At 38.1% G+C, this 27,560-nt stretch overlaps 1 protein-coding gene across 1 annotated transcript in view; it reads left to right on the top strand.

Moving 5' to 3' along the window:
- The window catches only part of MRPS31 (mitochondrial ribosomal protein S31), a 30,862-nt gene extending 6,793 nt beyond the window's left edge, over nt 1-24,069 (top strand). The window contains exons 4-7 of the mRNA XM_074960050.1: nt 7,364-7,510; nt 11,891-11,967; nt 17,033-17,176; nt 22,614-24,069. Of these exons, the coding sequence (XP_074816151.1) occupies nt 7,364-7,510; nt 11,891-11,967; nt 17,033-17,176; nt 22,614-22,879 (634 nt within the window). The 3' untranslated portion in view covers nt 22,880-24,069. The remainder of the gene's footprint in view (nt 1-7,363; nt 7,511-11,890; nt 11,968-17,032; nt 17,177-22,613) is intronic.
- Nucleotides 24,070-27,560: the final 3,491 nt, after the last annotated feature.

Genomic DNA, 27,560 nt, shown 5'->3' with positions numbered 1-27,560 from the left:
AGTAAATATACCGATTAGTAGCAGAGAAAGTAGCCAACAGCGTTAATATTTGCTGCTGATACATGCCATTTCCATCAGTGAAAACTAAGGAGGATTGTGACACAGTCTAGAAGGTTACAAATAAACAAAATGGTGGGGAAGCACAATGGTAGATGAACGTTAACTTTGTTAAATATAAGGTAATGCATATTCTTGAGAGAGTGTCTGTGGGAAAGAGAGAAACTATGTAACCTTGCCATACAGGTAGTTGAATTCGTAATTCTCAGTCAAAAGAACTAGGGGTTATTGTGGACAAGTAAATGAAGTTCTCTCTCCAGATGCTTAGAAGCTTGTGTGCATTTAAAAAAAAATGATGGTGGAAACTAATAAGACATTAGATAATGCACAATGGTATACATTTTCCTGGAGTCATATGTTCAGTTTAGGTCCTCTCCTCTCAACGGAAATGTAAAACATCCAGAGAAGGTTGATAGAAATGGCTAGAGATGCTGTGGGTATTGCATCCCTTTGGATTATTTAGGTCAGTGGTTTTCAACCTTTTTTCTTTTGCAGACCCCTAAAAAATTTCAAATGCAGGTGCAGACCAGTGTTCCCTCTAATTTTTCCCACACACGTGCAGAATGAATTTTGTTATGTGCATCAATATGGAGGTGATGTGTGACACATCACCTCCATATTGCTGTACATAACAAAATTCATGGGGTGGAGATGGGGCCAAGGGGTTTGGAGTGGGGCTCAGGGCTGGGGCAGAGGATTGGGGTGTGGGGCGGGAGGTTTTGAGGGCTCCAGGGTGGGGCTGGGGCAGAGGGTTTGGTGCAGGGGGGTGAGGGCTGGGGGTGGGGCTCTGGGGTGGGGCCAGGATGAGGGGTTTCGGGTGCAGGCTGTCCAGAGGCTGTCCAGGGGCTACGGCAGGGTGACAGGACCCCCTTCAGCAGCACCTGGGCTGAGGGAGAGGTGCCTCTCCTGTAGCAGGTCCATGCTGGGGCTGGGGGAGGCTTGCCTTTCCCCCGACCGCTGCGAGTCCATGCTGGGGCTGGCAGGGAGAGCTGCCACTCCCCAGCACGGACCTGCCGCTGTGGGGAGAGAGGCACCTCTCCCCATCCCAGCCCTGAGCCTCTGCGTGGGGCTTAACAGGCAGCTGTGCAGCTCAGAGGGAACTTAGGTGCGGACCCCTTTGGGAAATCTTCGACATAGTCTGTGGACCGCCAGGGTCCATGGATCACAGCTTGAAAACCATTGATTTAGGTGAAGGAGTTAAAGGAGATTTGACTGAGCTGTGTAAAAAGTGATCATTTTCTCCATTTAGTTCTTTTATAGCCTTAAGGAAAGGCTAAAGGAAATACTCTTAAGTTAAGATGAACAAACAAGGCAATATTTCTTCCTATTTTGTATTGTGAACACATGGAATTCACTGCTGCTGGAGGTTGAGACAAAGCTTGTGGCTGGATTTGAATGGATTGCCAATTGCTTGCAACTAGGGCTTGATTAAATTTACCAGACTCCTACTAGTCAGTGATAGATTTAAAAGAGGCCCCACAAGTAAGGCTTTGGGCAATGCTCTGGTGAGAAGCCCAGCACTCCTTGCTACAAACTGCTGGGAAGGATACTTGTTCCTTGGTCCCGTTTGGGGTGTGAGGAGGTTCTGTGTTTAGCATAGAAGCTGTACTACCCTCCACCTACTGGAAAGGAGAGGGAACTTGGTCTTTACTCCTCATTCAAGGTCCTCTGGCTTCCCTAAGTGGGTAGGGTATTTGCTCTTCCTTCCAGGAGCTGTGAGAAGTAATAGTTATACTCTACTGTACCATTCCATGGTTTTTTAGAATCTCTGCTGTTCCTAAGTAATAGTTCCAGAGCTTGCTGTTCTGCTGCTCAGAGCTTTCCCAAGTAGCAGCAGCAACATGAATTGGACAGTTTCACTCCCTCCTACAGAGTTCTGAATAGAAGCAGTGAAAGCTAACTAGAATCTAGTTAATTACATTCTGCTGCTGCTTAGTTTAACTAAGAATTACCAGAGGCACCAGAACAGTCTGTGGTTTGGAAGACACTGCTATATTAGTGAGCATTTCATTCACATTTTTAAGATTAACTTCAGTCATCATTATTATTATTTATATTACTTCCTTTGTAGTGGCATCTAGAGAGATCAGGCTTCAATGTGCTAGATACTATATACACAGGATGAAAAGTTGGTTTCTGCCTCAGAGCCTTTTCAGCCTAAGTAAAAGGGTTTGAAACCGTTTTTTTTTTTTTTTAAATGAAAGCTTGAGTCCTGCAGAAAGTGAGAGCTGAGGTGTACTCATTCATCAGTGGATTTTTCAAGCCCTGCTTGCCACTGTGTAAGAGAACTCATTATAAGGGTTTGGAAGACATGGTTTTCCTCCCCCGCCCCACATATTCAGCGTTGTACAATTGGCTGGGTGCAATATGGCTGGATTACTTTTTTTTTTTTTTTTTTTTTGGAAGCATCAAGTACTGGTTGCTTCTGAGACAGGATACTGGACTAAATGGACCACTGATCTGAGACAGTAGATACTTTATGTAAAACACTTGAAATACCTACACAAGCAAAAGAACTGTACAATATAACATTGTTACTATAAATCAGAATGTTGTTCAGATTTACAAGGAGGTATTAAATTATAATAAAAATGATATAATTATAGCCAAAAAGTCTTAGCTTATATTGTGCTTTGCATACAGTCTGCCCTCTGGGTGTCACTATTGTACAGTTTTCTCCCATCAGTTTGTTTTGTAGACATATTGAGGACAGCATTTCCACAAGAAGGGGGAAAAAATTAATGATACAGGATCTTTTTTTTTAGTGCGGGAAGAAGTTTTGCTTAATAGAAATTACAACACCACCATAGGAAAATAAATTCAGCAATATTAAACATTAGAATTAAATAAACAGAAGGAAAGGAATTCCAAGCTAAAGCTAAAATGCATCCCGAATTCTCCTTCTCTTGTTTTTTAACCCATGTAGTGCACATGATCATTCCTGTTCAGATGTATCTGCAATACTTACAGTGGATTGGATGGAGTTTCAGTTGTTGTGGAAGGAAGTCAAGCCCCAAATATCTTTCTGGTTTTGTTTTTGGTTAATTTCTTGTTTCTTTTTCAACGTGTTAGAGGAAATGTGTGTCGGATGAACGACATGATTGGCATAATACCATGCAATCACTTGTTTTAAAAACTATTATGAAAACATATTTGCTCACCTTTCATGCATCAGTGACACAAGATTAGGACCCTCGCTGTCCAAAATTGTGACACTGTGGACTTTGTGTGTTAGATGCCCAGCATAGCCAGAAGAAAGTTTGGCCAGTTGTGCAAAACCTCAAAGAGAACTGCTCAGAGGGAGTGTGATCTCCATATAGTACAACAACATTCTGTCATTTTAGCGTGCTTGCCAAGTAAAACAGTTGGACTGGGCAGTCTGTGACTTTACTTCTGGCAAGGGGAAGACTGCATGATGCTAGTCAGACCCTCAGAAAACTTGTGAATTTTCTGGATCAACTCTAGCTCATAAATGCCAAGAATAACAAAAGTTCAGTTCTTCTGCATCTCTCTCATTTTACTAATTATTTTCTGTTAATGTTAATGTCAGATTTAAAATTAATCTTAGAAAATCAAAGTTCTGAACATTTTAGGGCATCTTTTTGTTGTTAGTAGTTACTTTGAAGAGCTCTTCTGATATAAACCATCCAAAAGAGAATGTTTAAATATATGTTTTCTGACACTCTTCAAGCATTGCAACAGTGGAAATATATATATATGCATGCATGCATGCATTTAGGTTTCCAAAGCTTTCTTTTTGACCTAATTTCTGTTCTTTTAATACCACACCTGTTCCCTTGAAAAGAGGCTTTTATCTCGTAAAACTTATGCACTGTATTTTAACTGATTTTTATCGTTTTCACTTGCACTGTCCCAAAATCTAATAATGACTTTTGGCTTTTAACAGTCCCTCTCCCTAAAGGCATAGACACAACTTTATATCTAAAGAGTTCTGTCACCATAACTACAATCCTTGTTGAGGGTAGTAACCAGTGAGAATTGACACACATATATGGCCAAGATTCTCCAATTTTTATCAAAATAATAATACTAAGGTGTTGCATTTAGATCTCATGCCCTGACAATAATTGAAGTGGGGGAAACAACAGCAGCCCTGAAAAGTCATTAGTTTTCCCACCTTCCGTTAGGACATCATCTGGCCAAGGCCTACCAAACCTTCCTAAGCCAAAGACCTGACTGGAGCTCCCTAACTCCCAAGAGATAGATAGACCCGTGATCCCATGCAAACTACTGCTTGCTGAACCTTTCATTAAAAGTTCAGGTGCTCTTACAGATCTTTGCCATCCACCCACCTTCCCATGCTAATGGAGGTTATCTTCTAGTTTCTTAATCAAAATGTTGTACAGTACCAAAAAGACATCTAAGTATATTATGTTGACACTTCCTTTTTCACCCAAACTTGTAATCTCGTATAAAAAAGAAAAATCAAGTTAATTTGACAAGATCTATTTTCCATAAACCCTTCTTGAATGGCATTATTTATATTACCTTCCTTTAATTCTTGATTAATCGAGTCCCTTATCTGTCATTCCAGTATTTTGGCCAGGATCTGTTTCAGGCTGACAGACCTATAATTACCTGGTTCATCCCATTTACCCTTTTTAAATACTGGCACAATGTTCTCTTGCCTTTCTTCTAGAACAGTGGTTCTTAACCTTTACTGCAGTCTGCACCCCTTCAGTTCTCCAAATATAGTCTCACACCCCTTTTAAAAAATCATTGAAGTAGGTCAGTTCTTTAAACCTAGGTATGTTTTTTGTTTGTATATTACAGTAATCGTTAAATGTATAATGTTAATAAATACATAGGTCTGATGAAACAAAGTAGTTGTACTTATGTGCCTGTGCTTAATTCGTGTTTTCGATGATTTACCTTCTAAAAAAATCTGGCATGTCTCGCACCCCCAGAAAGGGCATCTCGCACCCCCTTGGGGTGCGTGCACCCCCGGTTAAGAACTACTGTTCTAGAACTTTCCCAGTGTTCCAAAAGTTACTGAAAATCAACATTAGCAGACCAGAGAGCTCCTCAGTCAGTTATTTTAAAATCTCTGATGCAAGTTATTTGAACCTGTTGATCTAAAAATATCTAACTTTTAGTAGCTGTTGTTTCACATCCTCCTCAGCTACTGTTTAAATGGAAAGTATTCCGTCATTGTGACATAACTACATCATCTGGCTTTTTCTCAAATACAGAACTTCTGCCTTTTCTGGATTATCATTAAGGGTGTGAGTCTTTCACAGATTCCGTGACTTCCCTGGACCTCCGTGACTTGTGGTGTGGCTGACCCCGTGGCCGCCCACACCTGCTCAGGCAGCCCCTTGCCTGGGGTGGCAGTAGCGGTGACGGGGCCCCGGGCTGCCCCCCGCCTGGAGTCTCTTCTCTTTCTCCTCCCTCCCTCCCCTCTCCCCCCGTCCCAAAAGCAGCAGCAGCAGCGTCCACCGGAGTACTTTCCTCCCTCCCCCCCAGCACCTAAGATTTAGTAAGGGGTATTTATAGTAAAAGTTATGGACAGGTCAGGGGCTGTGACTTTTTGTTTATTGCCCGTGACCTGTCCTCTTACTAAAAATATCTGTGACTAAACTGTAGCCTTTAATTATCATTGACAAGTCTACCATTTCCATATGATCCATATTTATGGCTATCAACTTCACCTTTCTTACATTTGTTATATCTGTTTGTTCTTTTTTTTTTTTTTTTTAAAGCCACTTTCACTTTTCCACTAAATCAGGTTGGTGTTTTAACCAGTTGGCCTTTTTTCTCACTTGTGGAATGTGGCTTTTTTGGCACCTAGTAAAATGTTCTTAAATAATTCCCAATTACCATTTACATTTTTCTGTTTAAAGTCTTCCTCTCAACTGATTTGGGTCGTAACTATTTTCAACTTTGTGAAATTGACCCTTTTAAAGCACCAAGTATATACCAACTGTTACTTGTATGGACTTTATTCTGTTTGCACATAAATTGTGATCAAATTATGATCACTTGTACTTTAGCTACCACTAGTTTTTAGTTCTGCGATCCATTCCTATCTGTCAAGGTGATGTCTAATATAGAGTTCCCCTGTGTTGAATTTAACACGTTTTGAGTTAAGAAATTGTCATCTGAAATATTTAGAAATTCTGAGAACATTTTAGTACTTGAAGCATGAGACTTCCAGCGTAAGTTGCTCAGATTGAAGTCCCCCAGGATAGTGCTCCCCCCCCACACACACACACATTGTAGGTAGGTGTGTAAGGAGATGGTCGTCCTGTTCTCTGGTGTGATTTGGTGGTCCGTAGCAGACACAAAGTAGTATCCAATCTTGTTTTTTTTCTCTCTCAGTACATTGATCAATATTGTTTTCTTCTGTCAGTTACTCAGAAACAAGTAATGCCATTTTTGACAGTGCCCTCCTGTATTCCTTTTGCCCACTTGATCCTTACTAAATCAGTTTTATCCATTGGTTTTTTTGTTGTTGCTTTTTTTTTTTTAACATAGTGCAAATCTACCCACTAGGTTTCATTAATACCAAATAGATTGAATTTTTCCTTATAGATGAACAATTCTGGTTTCTTTTGTTTATTATCCTGGGTGTATAAGCAATTAAAGAATTTCTTTTCTTCACATTCCTTGGTGCATTGATTGATTAACTTTGTTATCAACATCTTGATATTCTGTTAAATGAGTGCTCAATAGTTCCCGCTTCTCACCCTCTACTTTGGTTGTTAGTTTAATACCCTTCTGACTACTCTAGCCAGCCATTCTCCTAGAAAATTGGTTCGTCTTCTGTGGAGATGGAAGCCATCCAAACTATACAGACCCTTTTCCCCATAGGTGAACCAATGTTCCTCATGCCAAATCCCTCTACCTCCAAGCACAGGATCTGTAGCTATGATCTTTGAAACTCCCCCATTTGCTGCACGTTTGCATTAATGTCTAATGCAGTCTCTGAACATAGTATATGGCAGCATGAAATAAGCTAAAAATATTTCAATTTGCAATTTAAAGAACGTTCATCATTGGATTTTCTCTTCAAGGAGGGCAGTAACTGGCATATGTTTGCTAAGTTGAAATTATGTTTTTGTTAAATTTAGAAAATAGCAGGTAAGTGGGATTTTCTTTATTCTAAAAAACAAGACTTCTTCAGAATGTTGACAGATGTTTTGTGGAAATGTCTAGTTCTTTCATATAGTTTGCACAATATAGGCTTATTTGGAATAATTTGCCTTATTAAAACATGTAACTAAGCTTGCTACCTTTTCATACTGTGGAATTTTCATTGTTCTGCTTGTCTTTTTGATGTCAGCAACGTTATTGCAGACATGAAGATTGGGAAACGCCGTCTCACCCGTGGTGTATCCAGGCCATCCAGTCAAATTTCATTTGATGATGATGATGGGCAAGGTGACATGTTTCAAAGAGGTATCCTGTCTGAATTTGCTGGAAGTAAAAGGTACTCTCTACTTGCCTGTTTTCTCTTTGTGCTCCTTCCCCCAATAAAATACTGACCAGTTAAGTTTTTAAATTCTAGTAATAAAGAAACACCAACTATACTCCGAAACGTCAAAGCCAAAGAGCTCTCTGAGTTTCTACATCTTCCACAAAAATGCTCTGACTCCACATTCTAGATATAGATGCATTATACCAGGGGTGGCCATCCTAAGCCTGAGAAGGAGCCAGAATTTAACAATGTACATTGCCAAAGAGCCACAGTAATATGTCAGCAGATCCACCGATCCGCGCCTCCTCCACCCGCCCTGCGCCTCCCGATTAGCTGTTTTGGGTGTGCAGGAGGCTCTGGAGAGTGGGGGGAGAAGCGAGGGCACTGCAGGCTCAGGGGAGGAGGATGGAAGGGGTGGAGTGGGGGCAGGGCCTGTGGCAGAGCCAGGGGTTAAGCAGTGAGCACCCCTGGCACATTGGAAAGTTGGCGCCTCTACAAGGAGCAGCACATGAACTTCTGAAGAGCCACATGTGGCTCTGGAGCCACAAGTTGGCCACCCCTGCATTATACTGTAGGAAACAAAAGAAAATGTGTTTCTAACACTATATAAGTAGTTTTTTTCCCCCAAACATAGTATTAAAGTTGATTAGTGTAAGAGCATAGTTAATTTTAATAAACTGATCAAAGTAAATGCAATTTTTGGGAATTAAACCTGATTGTTGCAAATCTTTGGTGCTAATATATAATCTGCTTTTTGACTTTGCTGTTCAAGTGTTTTTTGACTGTATCACTTATGCACAATATTTTACATCTCATTCTCAGTCATCTTATGGGGGTGGGGGAAAAAGTGCTACTGTCATTTGAAGGAACACTTTGAAAAATGTTCTGGGTAGAAATATTTCACCAATTGAGGGTTTTGTTTTTTTAACTCTTACTAAGGAAAATAGGAACTTTGCACCTGAGTCATTTTAGTTTACTGTCGCCCCAGGCATCAAAATTGGCTACCATGGAACTAATGATTTAAAATGATGACTTGAGAGTTCTCCCTGAAAATGACCGTGCCTTTTACTGTCCTTTTTTTTTTTTTTTTTTTTTTTTTAAATTAACCCAGGCTCTTTTTACTCAGTTAATAGAGCACCCTTACTTTTGTTATACTGTTATCTGTTCTCTCATCCTGTATTCTGTCCCTAAAACACACTGTCTACATGGCATCCTTACAATCACTTGTCTTAGGGCATGGTTCCCAAACTTTAACAACTTGTGAACCCCTTTCACTAAAATGTTAAGTCTCGCGAACCTCCACCTAAAAACGAATATTTCCAGGGATTGTCTCCTTTACTTGAGTATAAATTATAAAAGCAGTGCTCTTGGAAATATAAAATTTGTTCTTATGACATACTTATTGCACACTATTTTTTTATTATTTATCATTACAATATTTTTATTACATTATGAAAACAGCAATACTCTTCCAAGATCTCACTTTCATAGCTTGTCTCGCTTTGAATAAGCCTGTTATAAGACAAGACTCCTAGGTTTCATCAAGGAGTATCAGATGAGGAACAGCATGAAGGGATTTAAGAAGCCAGCTGAAAGAGTTCCTCCTACACAAGCATTCAGGTCTTGAGCAGTCTAGGCAAACAACACACATTACAAGCAAGCTTAAACTTGTTCTTCGTAATGATTTTAAAAACAATACTAGCTGCCTATTTAATTTTGAAGACAGCAAAAAATATCCACCTCCCTTTCCATTTCTTATAAGGAATCTTGAAGTTTAAATCTCGTCAGTGTGATAGATATGCTTGCTTTGATCTGCTTAGCTCTTGGAAGTCCAGAGGCTCCAGGCTGCTGGCCCCGTGCTGCCCGGAGTCTTTAGGGACAGCTCTGTCTGCCATTAGGGAATTTTTTCCTGAGAACCCCCTGTATCATTTCGCAAACCCAAGTTTGGGAACCACTGTCTTAAGGTATTTCTCCCCACATTTCTATTCCCAATAAGATTAATGCCTTTTAAAATTAACTAAATCTGACTTTAAGTGGAGTTAGTGGGTTAGAAGTTGAGAGAACCATGTTTATTGGCATATATGTGGGAAATTTGGAAGGCAGGATTTGCATAACGGAGAAATAAACATTCCTGGGTCAGTAGCTGTACAATATCCTTGCATTCCTTGGCTGAGACAGATTTATTTCAGTATATCAGAAAATTATGATTTTAAGTAAGGAACAAACAGGAGCATATGAATTCCTAAGCCATGTAGATCATACTGTAAAAACCCAAAGGAGCAGCATTCACAGTTATATCATCAGAAAACATCTGTAGATGCTGAAATGTTTCTAAGTAATATGACTTTTTCTGATTTTTGGCAATTGTCTTATGTGGGAGTTAGAAAAGTATCTTGAAGGGAGAGTTTCACGTAGTTGGGAACAGTACATAATGGCTCCACTTCTCAACCCCCAAAATGCAGCAAGTGTTGGAGAGGGGATTGACCAGGCTGAGACTGGAGAACAGGGAACTGAACAAGGGAAGAGAATGAGCCCTCGTTGATTTGTGCAGAAACTTTTGCCCCAAGGTTTTCAGTGTTCTTGGGGAGCTGTAAGTGATGCCAATGTAAGGAGCAGAATAACTAAATGCATTGTGAATTTTTGAATGGTTCAGTAGCCTGTTACCTTTAGGCTGAGGATATTAATTCATCCTAGGTTGGTAGAGACTGAAAGTCATTTCATTATGATACAGTATGAAAGTGACAGTACTTGAGTGGATCCCAGTAGTCTGATTTTTGTTTGGTAAAAATTGTTGCAACATGTAAATAAGTAATGTAAACTAAAAGCAACTTAGAGTATAGACAATAAAAACAGCTGATATAGAATTGGTCAAACACCTTTCAATATTTTAGTAAAAGGAAAGTAAAATATGTTTTGCAATGCATTTGAAAATATTCCCTCTGTCACAAATTATGAGTTCTCTGACCCTCTGGTGTAGTTGTACGAACTGTTCATTATGCAGATTTCAACTACCAGTCTCAAAGTTCAAATTTTTTCCTGTGGGTATACAATTCTAACAATCAAATATACCCTGTCATTAGTGTTCCCAGGGAAGGTTAGGAGAAAATGGGTAAATTGAGTTAGCAGATCTCAACAAAATGGGTGATGCTGCTTTATAGTAACTTGAACTAGTAACTTTATATGTAAGTGTTTTGTTCCAAATCCTGCCTGCATCTGCTACTAACATTATTGGAAGTTATGAACAGATAGGAAAATGTAATCCCAAATCTGTTTAAATTCCACATTCTTCTGAGACTGTGTAATTATATTAGCCTCTTTCTGAAATAGATCCAGGGTAGCTACGTTAGTAATATGTAATATGACAAGATCAGATTTGCCATAGTAGTTGTGGCCTTCAGAAATCTGCTGGAAAGCAGAGGGATGAAATTTAAGGGCAGGAAAAGCAAGTGTTGCTTGGGCAACAATGAATAAAACAAACGAACACTAGAATTTCATTGGAAATGTACACAAACAGGAAAGGTTAAATGATTAAAGGAATCATTTGTTCTAAATTACAATGAACTAATTTTCTTGTTTATTTTGTATTATCTGAAAATTCACTTTGACTGGTTGAGGGGAGAAGACCAGCTGTTTGAGTATTTAATTTAGAATTCAAATATAGTTTGACTGCTCTTATTAAAGATATGTTTGCTCGTTGAATATCTTTCTTTTTTTAAATAAAGAATCCTATTAAGTGTGACGTTGATGTTTTGCAGAAAAAAATCCAAATATATTTTACTATCCAGAAGAGAGCCCCGAAATGACACTGTTTAGACTATAGCTTATCACAACAGTTTGAGTGTTAGTCATGTGGCAGAGAGGAAAGGGTGGATACATAATCTTCCAAAAAGGCTGTTTACTTCATAAATCAGGGTTAGTTTGATTTTAGCTGTTGTTTTTTTTTCCTGAATTGTGAAATAGTTTGTGTAGTAGAACAAAAACATTAAAAAAAAAAACAACAAGAAATGCACTTTCTGAGAACTATCTATTACTAAGGTACTATGGACTGATAGCATTTGACTTTATTAAGATTCCTAAATATGTAAATAGGAGTAAATCAAATGTAAATTAATGGCAATTATACTAATTACCTCACAGGAAAGTACGTTGGGAGTCTGGCTCCAGTGCTTCATTAATTGCATTATAGAGCAGTAACTCAAATGCAGTGTTTTGTCTTTTGGTCACCAAGTCTAAAGATTTAGTAGAATAGTCAATATGTTGGTATTTTTTGTTTCCAGGGTATGGTTGACTTTCGTTCTAGAGTTTAATGAGCATATTCTGTGTTTTGTAAGCCTAATTTTAAACTGGCTGTGTTGTGAAATGTCAAATATCATTTGTCTTCTTTGTTTACAGAAGAGGGCTTCACCTAGGAAGGAGGCTTAATATTTTCCCTGTTTCTCCCACTGTTACAGAAGGGACACCTGAAGCAGGTTAGTGGAAAAGCAACAACAAAAACCCAAATGGAGGAAATTCTTTAAAAAATAGAGAAGTTGGCTGTCTCATGGAAGAGAGGGGTTGGCTGCTAACTTGCTGGCTTCAAACCTGGTCATAAATTAATGTGTGGTCTAAATCTGGTCATTGGTAGGCAAGACTTCTACATGGTGTTATGGAATAATAGTTTTTGATCCTATATCAGGACTAACGTACACGAACAGTTATGTGGTAAAGCCGACCTGTGATGCTACATGCCAGTGTTGTCAGTGTTTCTTCCATGAGCACTAAAATTCCCCCAAATTTTCTCAGTAGAAAATGTATACTTGGTTTTCCCTAGTTCTTAGTGGACATTTGTCCATATTGCAAAACTATTGCACTAGATCTTGCTCCGACTACTGTAGTAGTTGAGACTACTGTCACAGGGGAAACTGGATAGGATTGAAGTGTACTGTCAGAACTCTGCGAACCTTGCTGTGATTTCCTGGATAAACTATGCCTAGTTTTACCTGGTGTAGATAATCCCTCACGTGTCTGAACTTCAAACACATACAGAAATCTTATTTAAACAAAAACAACAGAAAACCCTTCAGCTGTATCACTCTATTATATCAACAAATATTACCAGCTATGCAGAGTCAGGCCTGATTGGTGCATGGATGGGATACCCTTCCAAAAATGAAGGCCAGAGTGGGTGTATGATTTAGGGGTTAAAGCTCAGGACTGGCTTTCCCCACTGTCTTTGAATGTGACTATGGTCAAATCACTTAAGTTGTCTCTAAGTTTCCCTTTCTGTAAAATGGGTATAGTAATGCCTTGTAGGCAATGAATCAGAATTCACTGATTTTTATAAAATACTCTGAATTCCTTTGGGGAAAAAAGGCACTGTTGCATTGCAAAGTGTTACAATCAAGTGTAAAACTCAAGGCTGCAGAAATAGTGTTTGTGATTCAGTAGATGGCAGGCACTCTTCTCTGCAGATCAGTAAAGAGCCCATTTCAGGGTTTGTGGTTTTGTTTTTAGGGTTTTTTAAGACAAGGAGTGTTAGTTCAACAGCTTTGGCCAGCTTCTAGTTTGGGTAATCTTGTCTCCATTAATTTCTCCCTGCAGTTTTCAATTGTATAGCTTCATTTCCTATACTAAAATGTCACATAGTGCCGTTTCATAGATTCTAAGGCCAAAAGGGACCATTGTGATCATCTAGTCTGATTTCATGTATAGCACAGTCCATAGAACTGCCCCAAAATAATTCCTAGAGCATATATTTTAGAAAAATATCCAATCTTGATTTAAAGATGGTCAGTGATGGTGAATCCACCATGACCCAGGGTAAACTGTTCTAGTGGTTAATTACTCTTATTGTTGACAATTTACACCTTATTTCCAGTCTGAATTTGTCCAGCTTCAATTTCCAGCCTTGGATCATGTTGTACCTTTCTCTGCTAGATTGAAGAGCCCATTATTAAATATTTGTTCCCCGTGTAGATACTTAGTCACTCCTTAACCTTATGTTTGTTCAGTTGAACAGATTGAACTCTTTGAGTCTATCACTAGAAGGCATGTTGTCTAATCCTTTAATCCTTCTTGTGGCTATTCTCTGAACCCTCTCCAATTTATCAACATTCTTCTTGAATTGTGGATACCAATATTCCAGCAGGGGTTGCACCCGTGTCAAATACAGAGGTAAAATAACCTCTCTGCTCCTACTTGAGATTCTACTGTTTATGCACCCCAGGATTGCATTAGCTCTTTTTGGCCCAAACATCACACTAGAAGCTTATGTTCAGCTGATTATCCACCAGGATCCCCACATTCAGACACAAGGCTTCACAGGAGAGTGTTCCATATTGTCAAGCAGTGGCTGATTTTACTGAATGCAGTCACCTCTGGGATGGAATGTGAGCACTGTTTAACAGAATACTGCAATTGTCTCCTTTAGGAATCCAATTAGTATATATGTAAGATTATTAGGTCAGTAAAAAAGGGCTGATTTTTAAAATGTTGCCCATTCTGATTTTACATATATTCTTTTAAATTACCTTTCCAAAAATACATATTCAGATGGATAATTTTGGGTTGAATCAAGCATGTTTAGGCATTATGACTGGTGTTTAGTTTTTTTGTTTGTTTGTTTATAAGTAACCCTTTGAACTAGCTTGTACACAGCCTTATAAAAAGCAGAACTGCAAATGTTATTCATACTATTTAAAGACCCATATACTGTTTATGTATATCCTAATTTATAAATAGACCGTATCACAAGTAAAATTTGAAAGCAAGGGAACTTTATGGGGTTTGTCATAAGATCTCAACAAGGATGCCTCTTTCAGTTTTTTAACAGCATTTCCTTGTCTAATTCCCAGTAGCAGTGAGGAAAGCTACAATAGATTTCAAGCCAGAAGCCATATTACACAACTGTATTGACTGGAAGTCTCATTGCAAAACAATTTTTTCCTTAATAGGAGGAAATACCAATAAGATATTTGATTCCTTAACTTATTTCCTCTTGTTTTCTTCTTGTTAGCTCATATTAGTGCAGATATTGAACTAAAATGTTGTTTAGACCCACTATGAATGCAAGTTCCTTGTCAAGTGTTAATATTCAGGATTTCAAATAAATATTCAAGTGGAAAATCAAGGGGAAACTGTTTAAAGACTGTTAAATCTGTAGAGAAAGGAGCATTTTACACTATGCTGTTTTCTGTTCTGTTCCATAAAGGTAAACGTAAGGTTGTTTTGCATCCAACAGACACGCCATGTTTGTAAACTTAAACTTTGGGCCATCCTTTTAAAGAAGATTGATTAGTAGAAAATTATCAGAATATAATACTTAAAGGATAAAGTAGAAGCAATGATTCCTTTATAATTAATGTTGTAACCCCAGATGTTTCATTACATCTTTTTTTGGGTATCCTTCTAACCTCTCCAAACAAAAGAGTATTTACATGAAAATGGGTAACTGATGAGTGTGGCTGAGGCAGAAAAATTCTGCCAAGTATGAATTAATTTGAACAAAGGTTTTCTAATTTACCACCCTCAAAATAGAAATGTTCTCCAGAGTGGAAAAGTCTGTGTGTCTGCCATTTTTGTAGCCAAGGAAAAGGAAAGAAAGAGAATTTAGTTTACTGGATTCAATTAGTTGATGTGGTCCACAAGACCAAAGATTAGTTCGTTTGTTTTAAACTACTAACATTTGAAATAGTAAATGTCAGAATGGCTGTGACCCATAAACTATGACTTCTGAAGACTTAAGCTTTCATTTTAGGAAACTCCAGCTTGCTTTCTTGCGGAGACCAACATAAAAATGTAAACACATCGCAAGGGAGGCTTTTCAATGGAAAGGGATAATTTTTCCCTGAAACCAAAGTTAATTAGACAAACCATTATTAAATTGGGACACATTTCTTGAAAAAAAGTCTTCGCAGTTAGAAAATTATTGTAAGGCATTTTTGCCTGATCTCTGCTTCCAAATACCATGCATCTTCTCGCTCTCATGTAGTGGACCATCATCTGTTGTAGATGGGCAGTGGCTTGTTTTGTGTGCCTGAGAATGAAAAGAAATTAAGCAGGAAGGAATGTGTCAATGAGTAAAAACGCTGGGTGAGATGAGCACTGCATTGGCCTGCTGCAAGTTATGTAAATGTTAGACATGAAACCAAGAGATGAGTAAATGAATAGGACTCATAACATATAATGCTTTGGCCAAATTCCAAGGATGTTGGAGGGTTGGGTGATTAATCGAGGGAATACTACAATATTTTAGAAAGGACTGTTTAATGGAAAAGATGAATGGAGTTTTTTTAGCACTTATGAAAGCAAAGTAAACTGTCTGAAGAAGTAACTGCCTCAAAATTAATCTTTCAACAGAGTGCTTGAGAAAATGCAAAATTATAATTTTTATATATAATCTATAAAAATTTGCATAGAGTATTTTTTGTGTGTCTTAAATGCTATATGCAAATATATATATATATAATGTGTGTGTTTTATAGCACTTCACAGTTGAGGTAGAAAGACATGGGCCTTATTTTTCAAAAGTGACTAGTGATTTTGGCTGTCTCCTTTTTCGGGTGTCCAGCATAAGACATCTGAAAGAGTCAGACCCCTTTAAAGCATGTCAAGTTGGACACCCAAAAACTCTAGTCACTTCTGAAAATTTAGGCCATAGTCCTGGTCTCAAAGAATTTACAGTGTAATCTTAGATAGGGTGATGCGATGACTGACTGGGAGACAACAAACACGGAGGGAACAGGGTGTGGGAGGATGAGCATTATAGTGATATAATAGTTACTCAGATCAGTCATGTGCATGTCCTTGAGTATAGTTAATATTTTTTTATAATTTAATATTAATTATGACAGTCTCATTTATTGTGGGCATAACACAAGATGTGAGTCTTGAGATTATTTAAGGTATATTCCATGAAAGAGGACAACATTTAAGGTAGTGAGATAAATGGGAAGTCAGGATTTCTCTGTCTTGTATGCTAGATTATTGACTCCGGCTTCCAAAAATCTCAACTGGCAGAAAAGCTGGGCCGCCAAACAAGATGGGTGAGGTTCATAGTAAACAATTGGGAGCATTTGCAGATGTGGGCTGCCTTGCTGAATGACAGCATAATCATGAAATACCAGGAAATCCCTTAAACAAGGTCCTCTTGTGTTTAATAAAGAGTGCATAGACCAAGTTCAGAATTTGATGAGTTAAATATAAAAATTTGTGACTAACAAAAAGCAGCCAAAATGTGTCAAAAACAGAAAAACTGTCACATAATGGAAAAAGTTAATTCCTATTAACGTTTGGAAAAGGGGTTAAAATAACTTAGCTGCAATTTTGACAGATCAGTAGGCTAGCTTAATAGTCCTTTGAGAATTCAGTGGGCTTTCATTGCAGAAGCAAACCATGAAATATGGTATTAATAGCTACAACTCAAAATATGTATATCTGAAAGGACCAGCCTTCATTAAGTGTAATAATCTTAAACAAAATATGATTAAGTCAATAATTCTCTGGCAAACTGACAGGTCTGGGGTATTTTTTTTTTTTTTTTTTTTTCTTATTTAGAGTCTTCACCTACACTCTGGGATCTGGAACTTGCTAATCAGATTGCAGCAGTAAATCAAAAGCCACCTCGGAATGGTTTTGAAGAGATGATCCAGTGGACAAAAGAGGGAAAACTGTGGGAGTTCCCTATTAATAATGAAGCGGGTAAGTGTACTGTAGCTTTTGTGGTCTCTTTATATTTGTAGAGAATTAGAGCACCAACTTAATGCTTCAGAGTTTTTTTTAATAATGTATTTCAGGTATGCCTAGCACATACAATAGTTTACTAATGCTTTTGCTCAAGTAAGCAACTTTAAGCTGTCCTAAGTTACTGAAGCCTCAGATGAAGACATCCTGGAAATTTTGCTATTAGACCCTAACCAAAACTTTAAGGAAAACTGTTTAAATATTAAAATGAGTTGGGGAAGAAGCTTGATGAAGTTGTGATCACTGAACAGGTCTAGGGCTGTGGCTTGAAATTGCTTAAATCCAACCAAGCTCACTGGTTCTCAGTAGGGTTTTGTAGCTGGAGAATTTCTGCTACTTCTATAGACACTGTAAAGTTAACAAACCAAATATAAAAAGGAAACTAACCCCACAAATCATTTACCTTTTGGTATAGTTTAAATGCTTTCATTGGTGTTAACTCCAGATCCAACCCTCAAAAGGTCACCCAGCTACATAACATACTACCTCTTACTATAGCATCTGGGTTACAGATTGATATAATAAGTCATAAAGCCGGTGTCTTTATTAAGATCATAGTTTTTAGTGTCCAGTGAAGATATGGATGTCTCTGCTGCTATGATGATCATCACCTCCCACAACACAGCTTTCAAGATCCAGGGATCCTACACATGTGGTGTTCATCATCCAAGGCACTTATATAGTGTGTTTTTTGTCTTAATATTTTCCTATCACCTGTGGGTGAACACTTTTCACAAAGTGATTATTCTGTATCTCCCCTCTCAGTCCTCATCCTCAAAGGAGACATTAAAAAACGTGGTCTTAATAAAGCACTGAATTTATGGCTTGTTACAACAATCTGTATCCCACTAACTCCCCTTCTCCTATTACTACAGGGATATTAACAGGCCACTTCATCTTGAATGGTCCCTTAGAATATGTACTGTCTATTCAATCTTGTATTTAGCTGTGACACACTGAAGGGCCTTTCCCAGACCTGAGGAAGAGCTCTGTGGAGCTCAAAAAGCTTGTCTCTCTCACCAAGATATATTGCCTCACCCACCATGTCACTCTAATATCTTGGGACCGGCACAGCTACAGCAAAACTACATACAACAATTTACTGAATATTACAGTCAGACTGTTCCCTTAGGCCTGTCTGTTTCATAAGCAAAATCAAAGTCACAAGTCAGCCACTCCAACCGTCCCACTGGCTGGACATACATTATACAGTACATAAGTAACCTCCTTTTTTATAGAAGTATCTCTATGTGAAGTTAAACAGCAAGAAAATATAAAGACCATCATGGATGGAAGAAGAAATACAGATATACAGAAAGTGTGTGAACATCCTTTAGATAGGATTTTAATAACTGTAGAAAGTTTGGCAGTGGTCTTAAATCATTAAAGACATAACACATAACAGGTTGGTTTCTGGAGGCGACACTCCTTGAAAATCTGCTATTCTGTGTAGAGTTGTAAATTGCATAATGTGGTTGAGCTGTTTCTTAATGTTCTCAACCTATTTTGGTAGTTTCTTAGAATTGAATCACTGCTTCCATGAGAATCTATCTGTTCTGTTGTGCACTAATCCAAATATATACTAGTCATGTTTTTTGCAATCTTATAATCCCTATAGCCAAAGGCATTTCTGAGGTTGTAATGTGGCTGGAACCCTGTTGTTTGGGGGTAGTGAATTAGCAAGGAGTCGTCACATATAGTTAAGCAAGAATCTTTATTGATTTGTCCACAAAAATTAGTCATGTGGAAAATGCCAACAGAGAGCTCCAAACTTTATCACAGGTCGGGCTGCAAAAATCAGGATGGAATTTATTGGCCTGTCAAAGCACCAACTCTGTTTACAGGTCATTAATCACATCAGGTACATCAAAGTGAAATAGAAGGCTTGGGGAAACTCATTAAGTTGTGCCAAATTTGTTGTAATTCTAACAGCCTTACAGAAAAGTGGCACGCATTACCAGTTCTAATTCTAGATTTTGTATCCCTGTTTCTTCAATAGCAGCACGTTCCATCACCTAGTTCTGTACCAAGAAATAGAGGTTTCCTTTTATATACGATAAGCCTGTGGCTATACAGTCCTAAGCAAAATTAAAATGAATCCGTTGTGGGAAGAGATGTGTTCAACTTGGAGCATTATAATGGTACCCGAGTTCTTAAACTTTTAAATAAAATATAGATAGGAAAGAAAAAACATGCAATTACTTTTTCAGGCATCCTTCTTGAGCATCCATGTCCTTTTTTAAAATGGTTTGAGCTGTACATCCATGCCTTGATCACATAACTTCTGAATAACTCACTGGGTAAATAGGACAAAACGCATCTTGATTCTCTCCCATATAGAAGTGCCTCATTTTGAAGAACCAATACTTCTGGATCATTAGTGCTTCCAGGGTTGTAGTGATAGGGTTAAAGGAAATCTTTGCAAACCGAAACCATGTAATTGCGTCTGGCAGCATCTATATGCAAAAGTTCTACCAGTCGTGTGTTAGCTGCTTCAGTAATTCTCCAGTTAAATGGTTTTGGCTCAACTAAATGCCAAACTGTGAAGCTATCACACATTTTTTCTAGTTCCTTCCTAAATTGCAAGTGCTTATGTTTTGGGGTTAGGAAGGAACACTACTACTAGAGAGAAATAGAAATTATTTAATAATTAAAAAGGGGGGGGGCCCAGAAAAGGGCAAAAAATGTTGGCCAGCATTCTTAGGATCTGAAAAACTTATTTGCCCATTTCCAAAACTCTGATCAGGTTTAATATCTATACTTGGAACTAGTGACTACAGAACCCTACCAAAAGTACCCTTGAACTTCTGTGGAAAGCTACTCATTGAGTGTACAGAACACAGAGGACTTACAATGAGAACATTTTCTTCTGTGTTTTTATATAGTGCTTAGCACAATGGGGTCCTGGTCCATGAGTAGGGCTCATAGCCACTACAATAATGCAAATAAATGGTAATGATAATAATAGTCACTGCCTCCGTATTTCACTGTTGCATTGTTCAGATTCTTTTAATAGCAAATCAGTCAATTTTTCTCAGACTTTTATGACCAACAGATTACAGGAATAAGGGGACCCTAGAATCACGAACAATAACTATCAGGATTTCCTGATTCAGGAAACCACGAAGTATTGGGGGAGAAAAGGGGAATTGGAACCCATTGTAGTGATGATTGGAGGATTCCTAGTATTCACAAAGTGGATTTGAGTTTCCAAGCCCAGCGAAAATATGCCTTTGAAAGCCAATATGATTAGTGAAGAAAAAGTTAGCTTCTGGGAAGGGGGAAACATCTGGTTTCTTTTTCAAGGACAAGGGAGATAAAGGTGATGGGTAGCTGGTATTGATAAACACTGCACATATTACTGATGATGCAGTGTGGGAAAATAGACATCCTTTTCCAGCTTCTTCAGGAATTGCAGTGTCTGAAGGAAAAACAGGAAAGAAACCATGGTAACTTTGCAAGTATGGTATACAAGTTGAGAGACACTTCCATGTTACAGTGCTGTGCTGCTGGAGGTTTGGAAGAAGCTGACATGCCGTTAATCCGTGCATTAATATGTCTGTCTTTATTATCTCACTTTAATTTTGATGATTAAGGTTATTGCCAAATGTGTCATATCCTGGTTAGTATCTAAATAATTTGCACTCATTTCTGTGGTACAAACTTCCTGTGTTTTATTACCTCGAAGTATTTACCTTTCCGATAATGCAGAGAGAGTTTTCTTTACTATGATATAAGAAAGAATGAATGTAAGCCTCCGTATAGTAGTAAAAATTCCAGTCTTCAATATTATGTTCTACTAAGATGGCATGCACCATACTAATGTGCTAATGTACAGAGATGTTTTTGATCATAGGTCCCTCTGGTTCTAAGGGTTTTGGCTTGTAAAAGGGTTAGGTGTATTGGAATCACTTAAATACTTTTAAATGTTCTCTTCTAATGTGGGGAAACTGTAGTGCTTATTCACGGCTATGTGGAGGACTAATAACACTCATAGATATGTGATGTGCAAGCTTCCACAAATAACGCTGCCAGTATCTCTGTTGTTACAGTACTGGTCATTGGCACACACATTTTAGGCTTAATTTTGCCAAATTGTTGGGTTTGGGATGTAGGCAAATATCCACTAGATCTTTAACTTAAGACCGATGGACTTGACTTCCCTTTTTTTTTTTTAAACTATCTTGTTCATCTATAAACCAACATTTTACTGTTCTGCAGTCTTTACAAATGTATTACAGCATTCATGATAATGCAATTATTTGATAAGGTATAAAATTAACTAATTAGTGACAGGTTTGGTTTTTTAATCAACTGAAGGGGGGGGAAAAAAATCTCTGTGCAGTCACAGACCCCAGTCTGTCTTGATTTCTGGATTGGTAATATGGCCAAATCTCATGGTATTTCTGAGACAACCCCTTTTTTTTATTCATATTTGAGTTTGTAGACCTCAAGATCTTACACTTTGATTTGTGTGTCCTTTGAACACTAGTGTCAAAATACAGAGCAGAAACCAGTGAAATCCACTGAAAAGAGGACTAAAATCACTGCTTGATTGATCTGAGGCATTTTTGGTGAAAGGTCTGTAACAAACCACTATGCCACACAGCTCTGAGATGGAATGCTTTTTAATGTAGTAATTTTGCATTCATCACTGCTAAAGGTAACATCTGACAAAACTTTCAAAATCTTAATTGTGTGTACCTCAATCTATTTGTATTTTTGTGATTGCAAAAGTCTGGAAAGAGTTAAAAGAAGTATTTGAAAATATTCCCTCTTTCAAATGTAATAGTAAAATACCTAACACTGTGTGAAATATAATGAACATATAAGCATGGAACTCATTCAAGTAACAAATACTTTCAAAGGTAGACTTGTTCTGTTTGAACTACCTTGTTTTTTTTCTTTAAACCATTTTGCAAAGTTATGCAACCAGTACATTTCTTATTACAAGTAAATGCTCAATTCAGTCATTAAAAAATATTGCTAGCAGGCCAGCTTTCATAGCCCATAACAAACCAGTGTTTGCATGTAATGGAGGAACAGGGTTTTTTGCTAAGGAAATGGATTTCAGAATCAGGCTTCAATGGCATTACCAAATATGAAATCTAGGTAAAAATTGCCCTCTTAAAGAGAAACAGAAAATGAAAATAAAGAGTTGTGAATGTTGGCATGACATCTTGTGCACTGAAATCTCTCCTATTTGGGGAGGATAGAGGTCGAAGTGTGTGTATTGGACCTCACCACAGTCCTCTTCCATTCCACTTTTCTTTTTGTGTACAGCACTGAACTATTAATTCTACCAATTAGAAGGAATTTACATGCAAGACTTAGTGAACACAGACAAGACAAACTGAAATTATGATATAACAGTGTTTTGCAATTCACCTTCTAGGTATTGAAGATGATGTTGAATTTCATGAACATATCTTTCTGGATAAATACCTAGAAGACTTTCCCAAGCAAGGACCTATTCGCCACTTCATGGAACTAGTGACCTGCGGTCTTTCCAAAAATCCATATCTAAGTGTTAAACAAAAAGCTGAGCATATTGAATGGTTCCGGAATTACTTCCAGGAAAAGGAGGAACTTCTTAAAGAGATTGATGATCATGAGAAAGAAACAGACCTTAGTCTTGAAAGGAGGAGTCTATCAAAGTAACAAGTGATCACTTAAAAAAAACAAAACAATTATAGCATTGTGTCAGTGCATAGTAAAACATTGTTAACACCTGATTTGAAAGATGTAATTGTGTGAACTTTTTAAAAAAAAGCTAAAATTTGCTATTCTTTTCATTTATATACACAAAATGGAGGGAATGGTCTGCAGCTCATAGATTGTACATAGCAAAAATGTCATTAATTCTGCAGTACAAATTCCCTGATCGACTATTTAATTCATTTTAAGCCTATCCAAAATAACCAGTAAGTAGATTTTCTCAGAATGGTCTTTATTTTACTGGTTTCTGCTGCATGCATTTTGGAATTTGATACTGTCACAGAATCTAGAGATAAGAAAAGGCCAGTAATGTCATCTACTCCACCCCCTGCCAATTCAGGATTATTCCCTGTTGCATATTAATGTTTTGTGTATTTTATTTTTAAATACGCTAATTGCTGGTGGGTGATTCCACTGTTTCCCTTGAGAGACTGTGTTCAGTGGCCTAACCTGGTTTACCATCAAGAAGTTGTTTGATTTATTTTTTAAACCTTCTTTCCTCTCCAGTATTCCCTCCCCTCTGCTCTCTGCAGCACTGTAGTATATTAAAATATTTTACACTAACAATGGTAATGTACATGTGGTATATTGTCAAACAGCCTCTCCTGCACTCTGCCCTTAATTGCAGGGTTACTTCAAACATCCCAAATCTGAGCAGCTTCAAACACCTGACGTTTAAAAAAAAAAAAAAAAAAAAAAAAATTCAGCCTGCCACAAAAATGCCCTAGAACATGTAATTTAATCCCCACAATCATACTGGATCAGAGCTGGCAATATTCAATCCTGCTCCAGTATCTTGATTAAGTTCTGTTTATCTCCTGCCCTGAAGGGTTAGAAATGGGAGGTTCAGATCTTATCAAGAGGCACAGAGTTCTATTACTTTCTTGTTTTATAACCTTGTCTTCTGCTGTGTTGTACGATATTCTGTGGTGCTCAGATGTTCATGAAATAAATTCCATGTTTTCTCTTGGAGGATCCATGTCTGCACAGTGCTCCAAATCTGTTAAGCACATTTTATGTATTTGTCTTGCCTTCCTGTGGCCCTCTATTATCCTTTATTCTCCCTTAACCCAGGCTCTATTTGATGTTCTCTAGGCTACATTTGTCTCTTTTCTAGCATATTTACAGTCTGATAGATTGTGCACTCTCTCGCCTCTCCCCCACATCACTGTAGGAGCTGTTGGCACTGGTGGTCCTAACTTGTTCTCCATACAGTCTGTTGGCTAGTATTTCAGGTACTTATTACTCCTGAAAGCCATGATACAGGAAGCAATAAATCATGCAATGGAGGCAAAATATCAGCTTTGTCATTGTGCAAATGAAATTACCTTGTGCCTAATCACTTTTTTTTTTACTCAGTCACAAAAGTGCAAATGAAAGAGTCTGATCACATCTGCCTTTGAAATCAGAATTTTATTTGACACCCTGTTATCTTGTAGGGTATAGGTAGACCTGGTTTCATTTCTTCTTACTTTTTCTGCATACTGGCTCTTTTGAAGGGAAGTGGCTTTTAAATAGGAGTAGTGAGAGAAGCAAGGTTCAAGTTCTGCAGAAATCTTCAGAGACTTCCCACTCTGGCAGCGAGACCAAGCGGTAGCTGTAACAAAAGTATCTTTGGTGGTAGGTTTGTTGAATTTTCAGCTCAGTGCCCAGGTGTGTTTTAGGTTTACAACCTGTACCTTGCAGACTTTCACCTAGCCAGTGATGCTTGGAGCTGTTTTATGAGAGAGACCAAAAAGAAAACTCAATACTGCTTTAAATAATTCTTACTGGATTTTTTTCCCCCCAAAACTTGGCGAATTGACTGCAGCTACAATAGCATTTATTTCACTTTGAAATAATTTCGTCTGTCTTCAGTGTATCTTGGCCTGCATTTTACTATGGAAGGCAGGAAATTTTCATAGTTTTAATTCTGAGCGGTTAGGTGGTTTAGCTGTGTGTGAGAGTACTGAATCAACAGGTGTTATGCTATGGGAACTAGACAGATGTTATCCCTTAGAAAAGGTATAATAGGACTCAGCACTTCGATGACCTCTCAATGGGAGCTGCAGGTTTTCAGCACCTTTGAAAATCAAGCTGCTTCTGTTTAGGAAGTTTAAATACAGATTTGGAGTCTAACTGTAGGAAACTAGGTTGGAAAATATTGGTCTAGGTATGTATGTATCGAAGCCTGATTGGGACTGTTCAGAACAAATCAGTATAGTGCCAGTGGTGATGCTTTTGAGTGTCTGTATGTGGAGCTACCCCTCGTACACAATGGAGTGTTCAACATTGATGCTCCCAAATTCTCAACTTACAGACACACAAACTGTCTGTCTTTTGCAACTTAAAATACAGAGTTTGAAATGCTAGTCCTCATACTTGGAACAAAACCACCTTTTTATATTGACTTTATTGGTCCCATCACGGCAATAATCTTTAAACAATGTATTAATTTGTGGGCGTGACATAGTTATGCATTTTTTTCAGTGATTAAGTGGTGTATAGATTAGATTTCACATGTCTATAGGATCTATGTTGAAAGTAGAATACCATTAATTATTTGCCATAGTCTTAAGTTTTCTTTTTTAATGTATGAAGCTGAGGTCTTGTTAATGGATGACTAATGTTCTATCTTTTAGTCCTCTCTAATCATAGAATATCAGGGTTGGAAGGGACCTCAGGAGGTCATCTAGTCCAACCCCCATGCTACCTTAAGAGTCCTGAACCATGTCCCACTTGGGCATCTGCCTATTCTATTTTGTGTGTAGACTGCACTTGTCACTTACAAAAACATTAGTAGTGCAGCAAACTGACCTGGAGCAATGACGGCAGTGATTTTTGTCGTCTGAAAGTTCCAGGTTGAGATTCCCGCCTCCTGGGCTGCCGAAGATGGGGCATGTAATGGAGGGGGACATATTTTAAAAGCAGTGGGGATGGCTGTACCACTGCAAAGCAATACATGTAGGTATTATGGCATAAGCCACAGAGTAGGGTTGTAATTGTATTTTCCAAGTCAATCATTAATGGGCTCTATTAAGGTCTACTTGGGGGATACTGAGGAATCCAGTAAAATGTTAAAAGCTCTGTTCAGCAATCGCATTTTGTGAAAATCCTCTGATTCTTTCCAGGCCTACACCAGATTTGGATAGCTTGCCTTCAGAAGTATTCTTTACCCCAGCAAATACACCCAAATGCTTAATGTCAATCTTTAGGAGTATCTTAGCATGGTGTGGACTGTTTGATTAGACATTAATTGTAATCATTTGAATGATTACACTTCTATTTACGGTTTTGACTTTCTGCATGAACTTTCACATTTCAAGATGTGATATCAGAAAAAAACAAATGTAACAGAAAAGCCCAAACATTCAGATCAGCAAGAGGAGAATCCTAACTCTGAGATCTCACATACCTCTCTCTACTTCATTTTACAACTCCTCACATCTTCCCATTTGTTGCTTTCTCCGTGCCACCCCACTTAGTGTGTAAATTACACCTGCTTCCAAGGGTGTGTAACCATTAATATCAACTGAATCTGACCACATGCCTGCTCCGGCACTACAGACATATCAAGTTAAAGATTTCTCAGTAATGATCTCTAGTTATAATTGAAGGATTACAGCAAATGTGATTAAAATCCCATGAATGGATTAACTATTTACTGTATCAACGTGGAAGAACAGGAGCAGTATGTAAATACCAAGTGTGTGAATCGTGCCAGTGTAGTGCATTTATTTTAGTTTCTAAGAGCTGATGGGAGGAAGATGCCCTCTATTTTGAAAGCCTCTTTGACCTCCAGTTACAAAACTGATGGTTTTCTTGAAACCAAACATGAACAAACAGTGATTTGTTCTATCGTGTGAGAAACCAGACACCTGATCTCCAGGCCAACACTAGCAAAGAACTTGAGGAACAAGTCCTTCACCGGGTTTTCAGGCACCAGTGCAAACCCCTAATGTAGGTACACTTTATACAAAGTGTAGCTTAGATACTCTGATACTACAATGATGAGCCTGGTATAAGAACCTATATAGAACAGAATACCCTGCTGCACTGGAGTGGATTGTGTCTACTACAGGGGCTTGCACCCATGCAACTATAAGAGTGGTTGTCCTGATGTAGGCAGTATCTTCATGCTGAATTCCCAACAGGCTTCCAGATAAGCACTGAAAAAGATGGTGGCCTGTTGTACTCCTTCTGAACAACAGAAGGAGCTGAAATAATTGGGAAAAGGAGGAGGACAAAATGTTGAATGCTTTCTCAAACTGCCAAGTTCTTTTGTTTTAAATCATGCCATTTCAGATGAAGATGACGTTAGTGGTGTTCTGGAGTGCTAGTAAAGTCTCTCTTGCTTCACTGATTGCAGAGATAATCGAGTCCCAATATGAAAATAGCTCTTCTTTTGAAGCTTCTTCTTTGATGATTAGAAGCTTTAAAGTGTCATGAAATTTGCAAATGTGGGATCGAGACATACTTCAATGATGATGATTCCAAAGCAGAAAGTCCAGATTTATATAGTTTGATTATAATTATAATTTTAAAACTTTTTCCCTGACATATTTCAGGCACAAAATGGTGTTCAATATGAGATTTAAAGGCCTGATTGTTAAGGAGCCCCTCGGGGAAGCAGGGGACACTCCCT

This window comes from Natator depressus, chromosome 1 (genome assembly GCF_965152275.1).
Source record: "Natator depressus isolate rNatDep1 chromosome 1, rNatDep2.hap1, whole genome shotgun sequence".
Lineage (NCBI taxonomy): Eukaryota > Metazoa > Chordata > Testudines > Cheloniidae > Natator > Natator depressus.
This window is presented reverse-complemented; position numbering and strand designations above follow the sequence as displayed.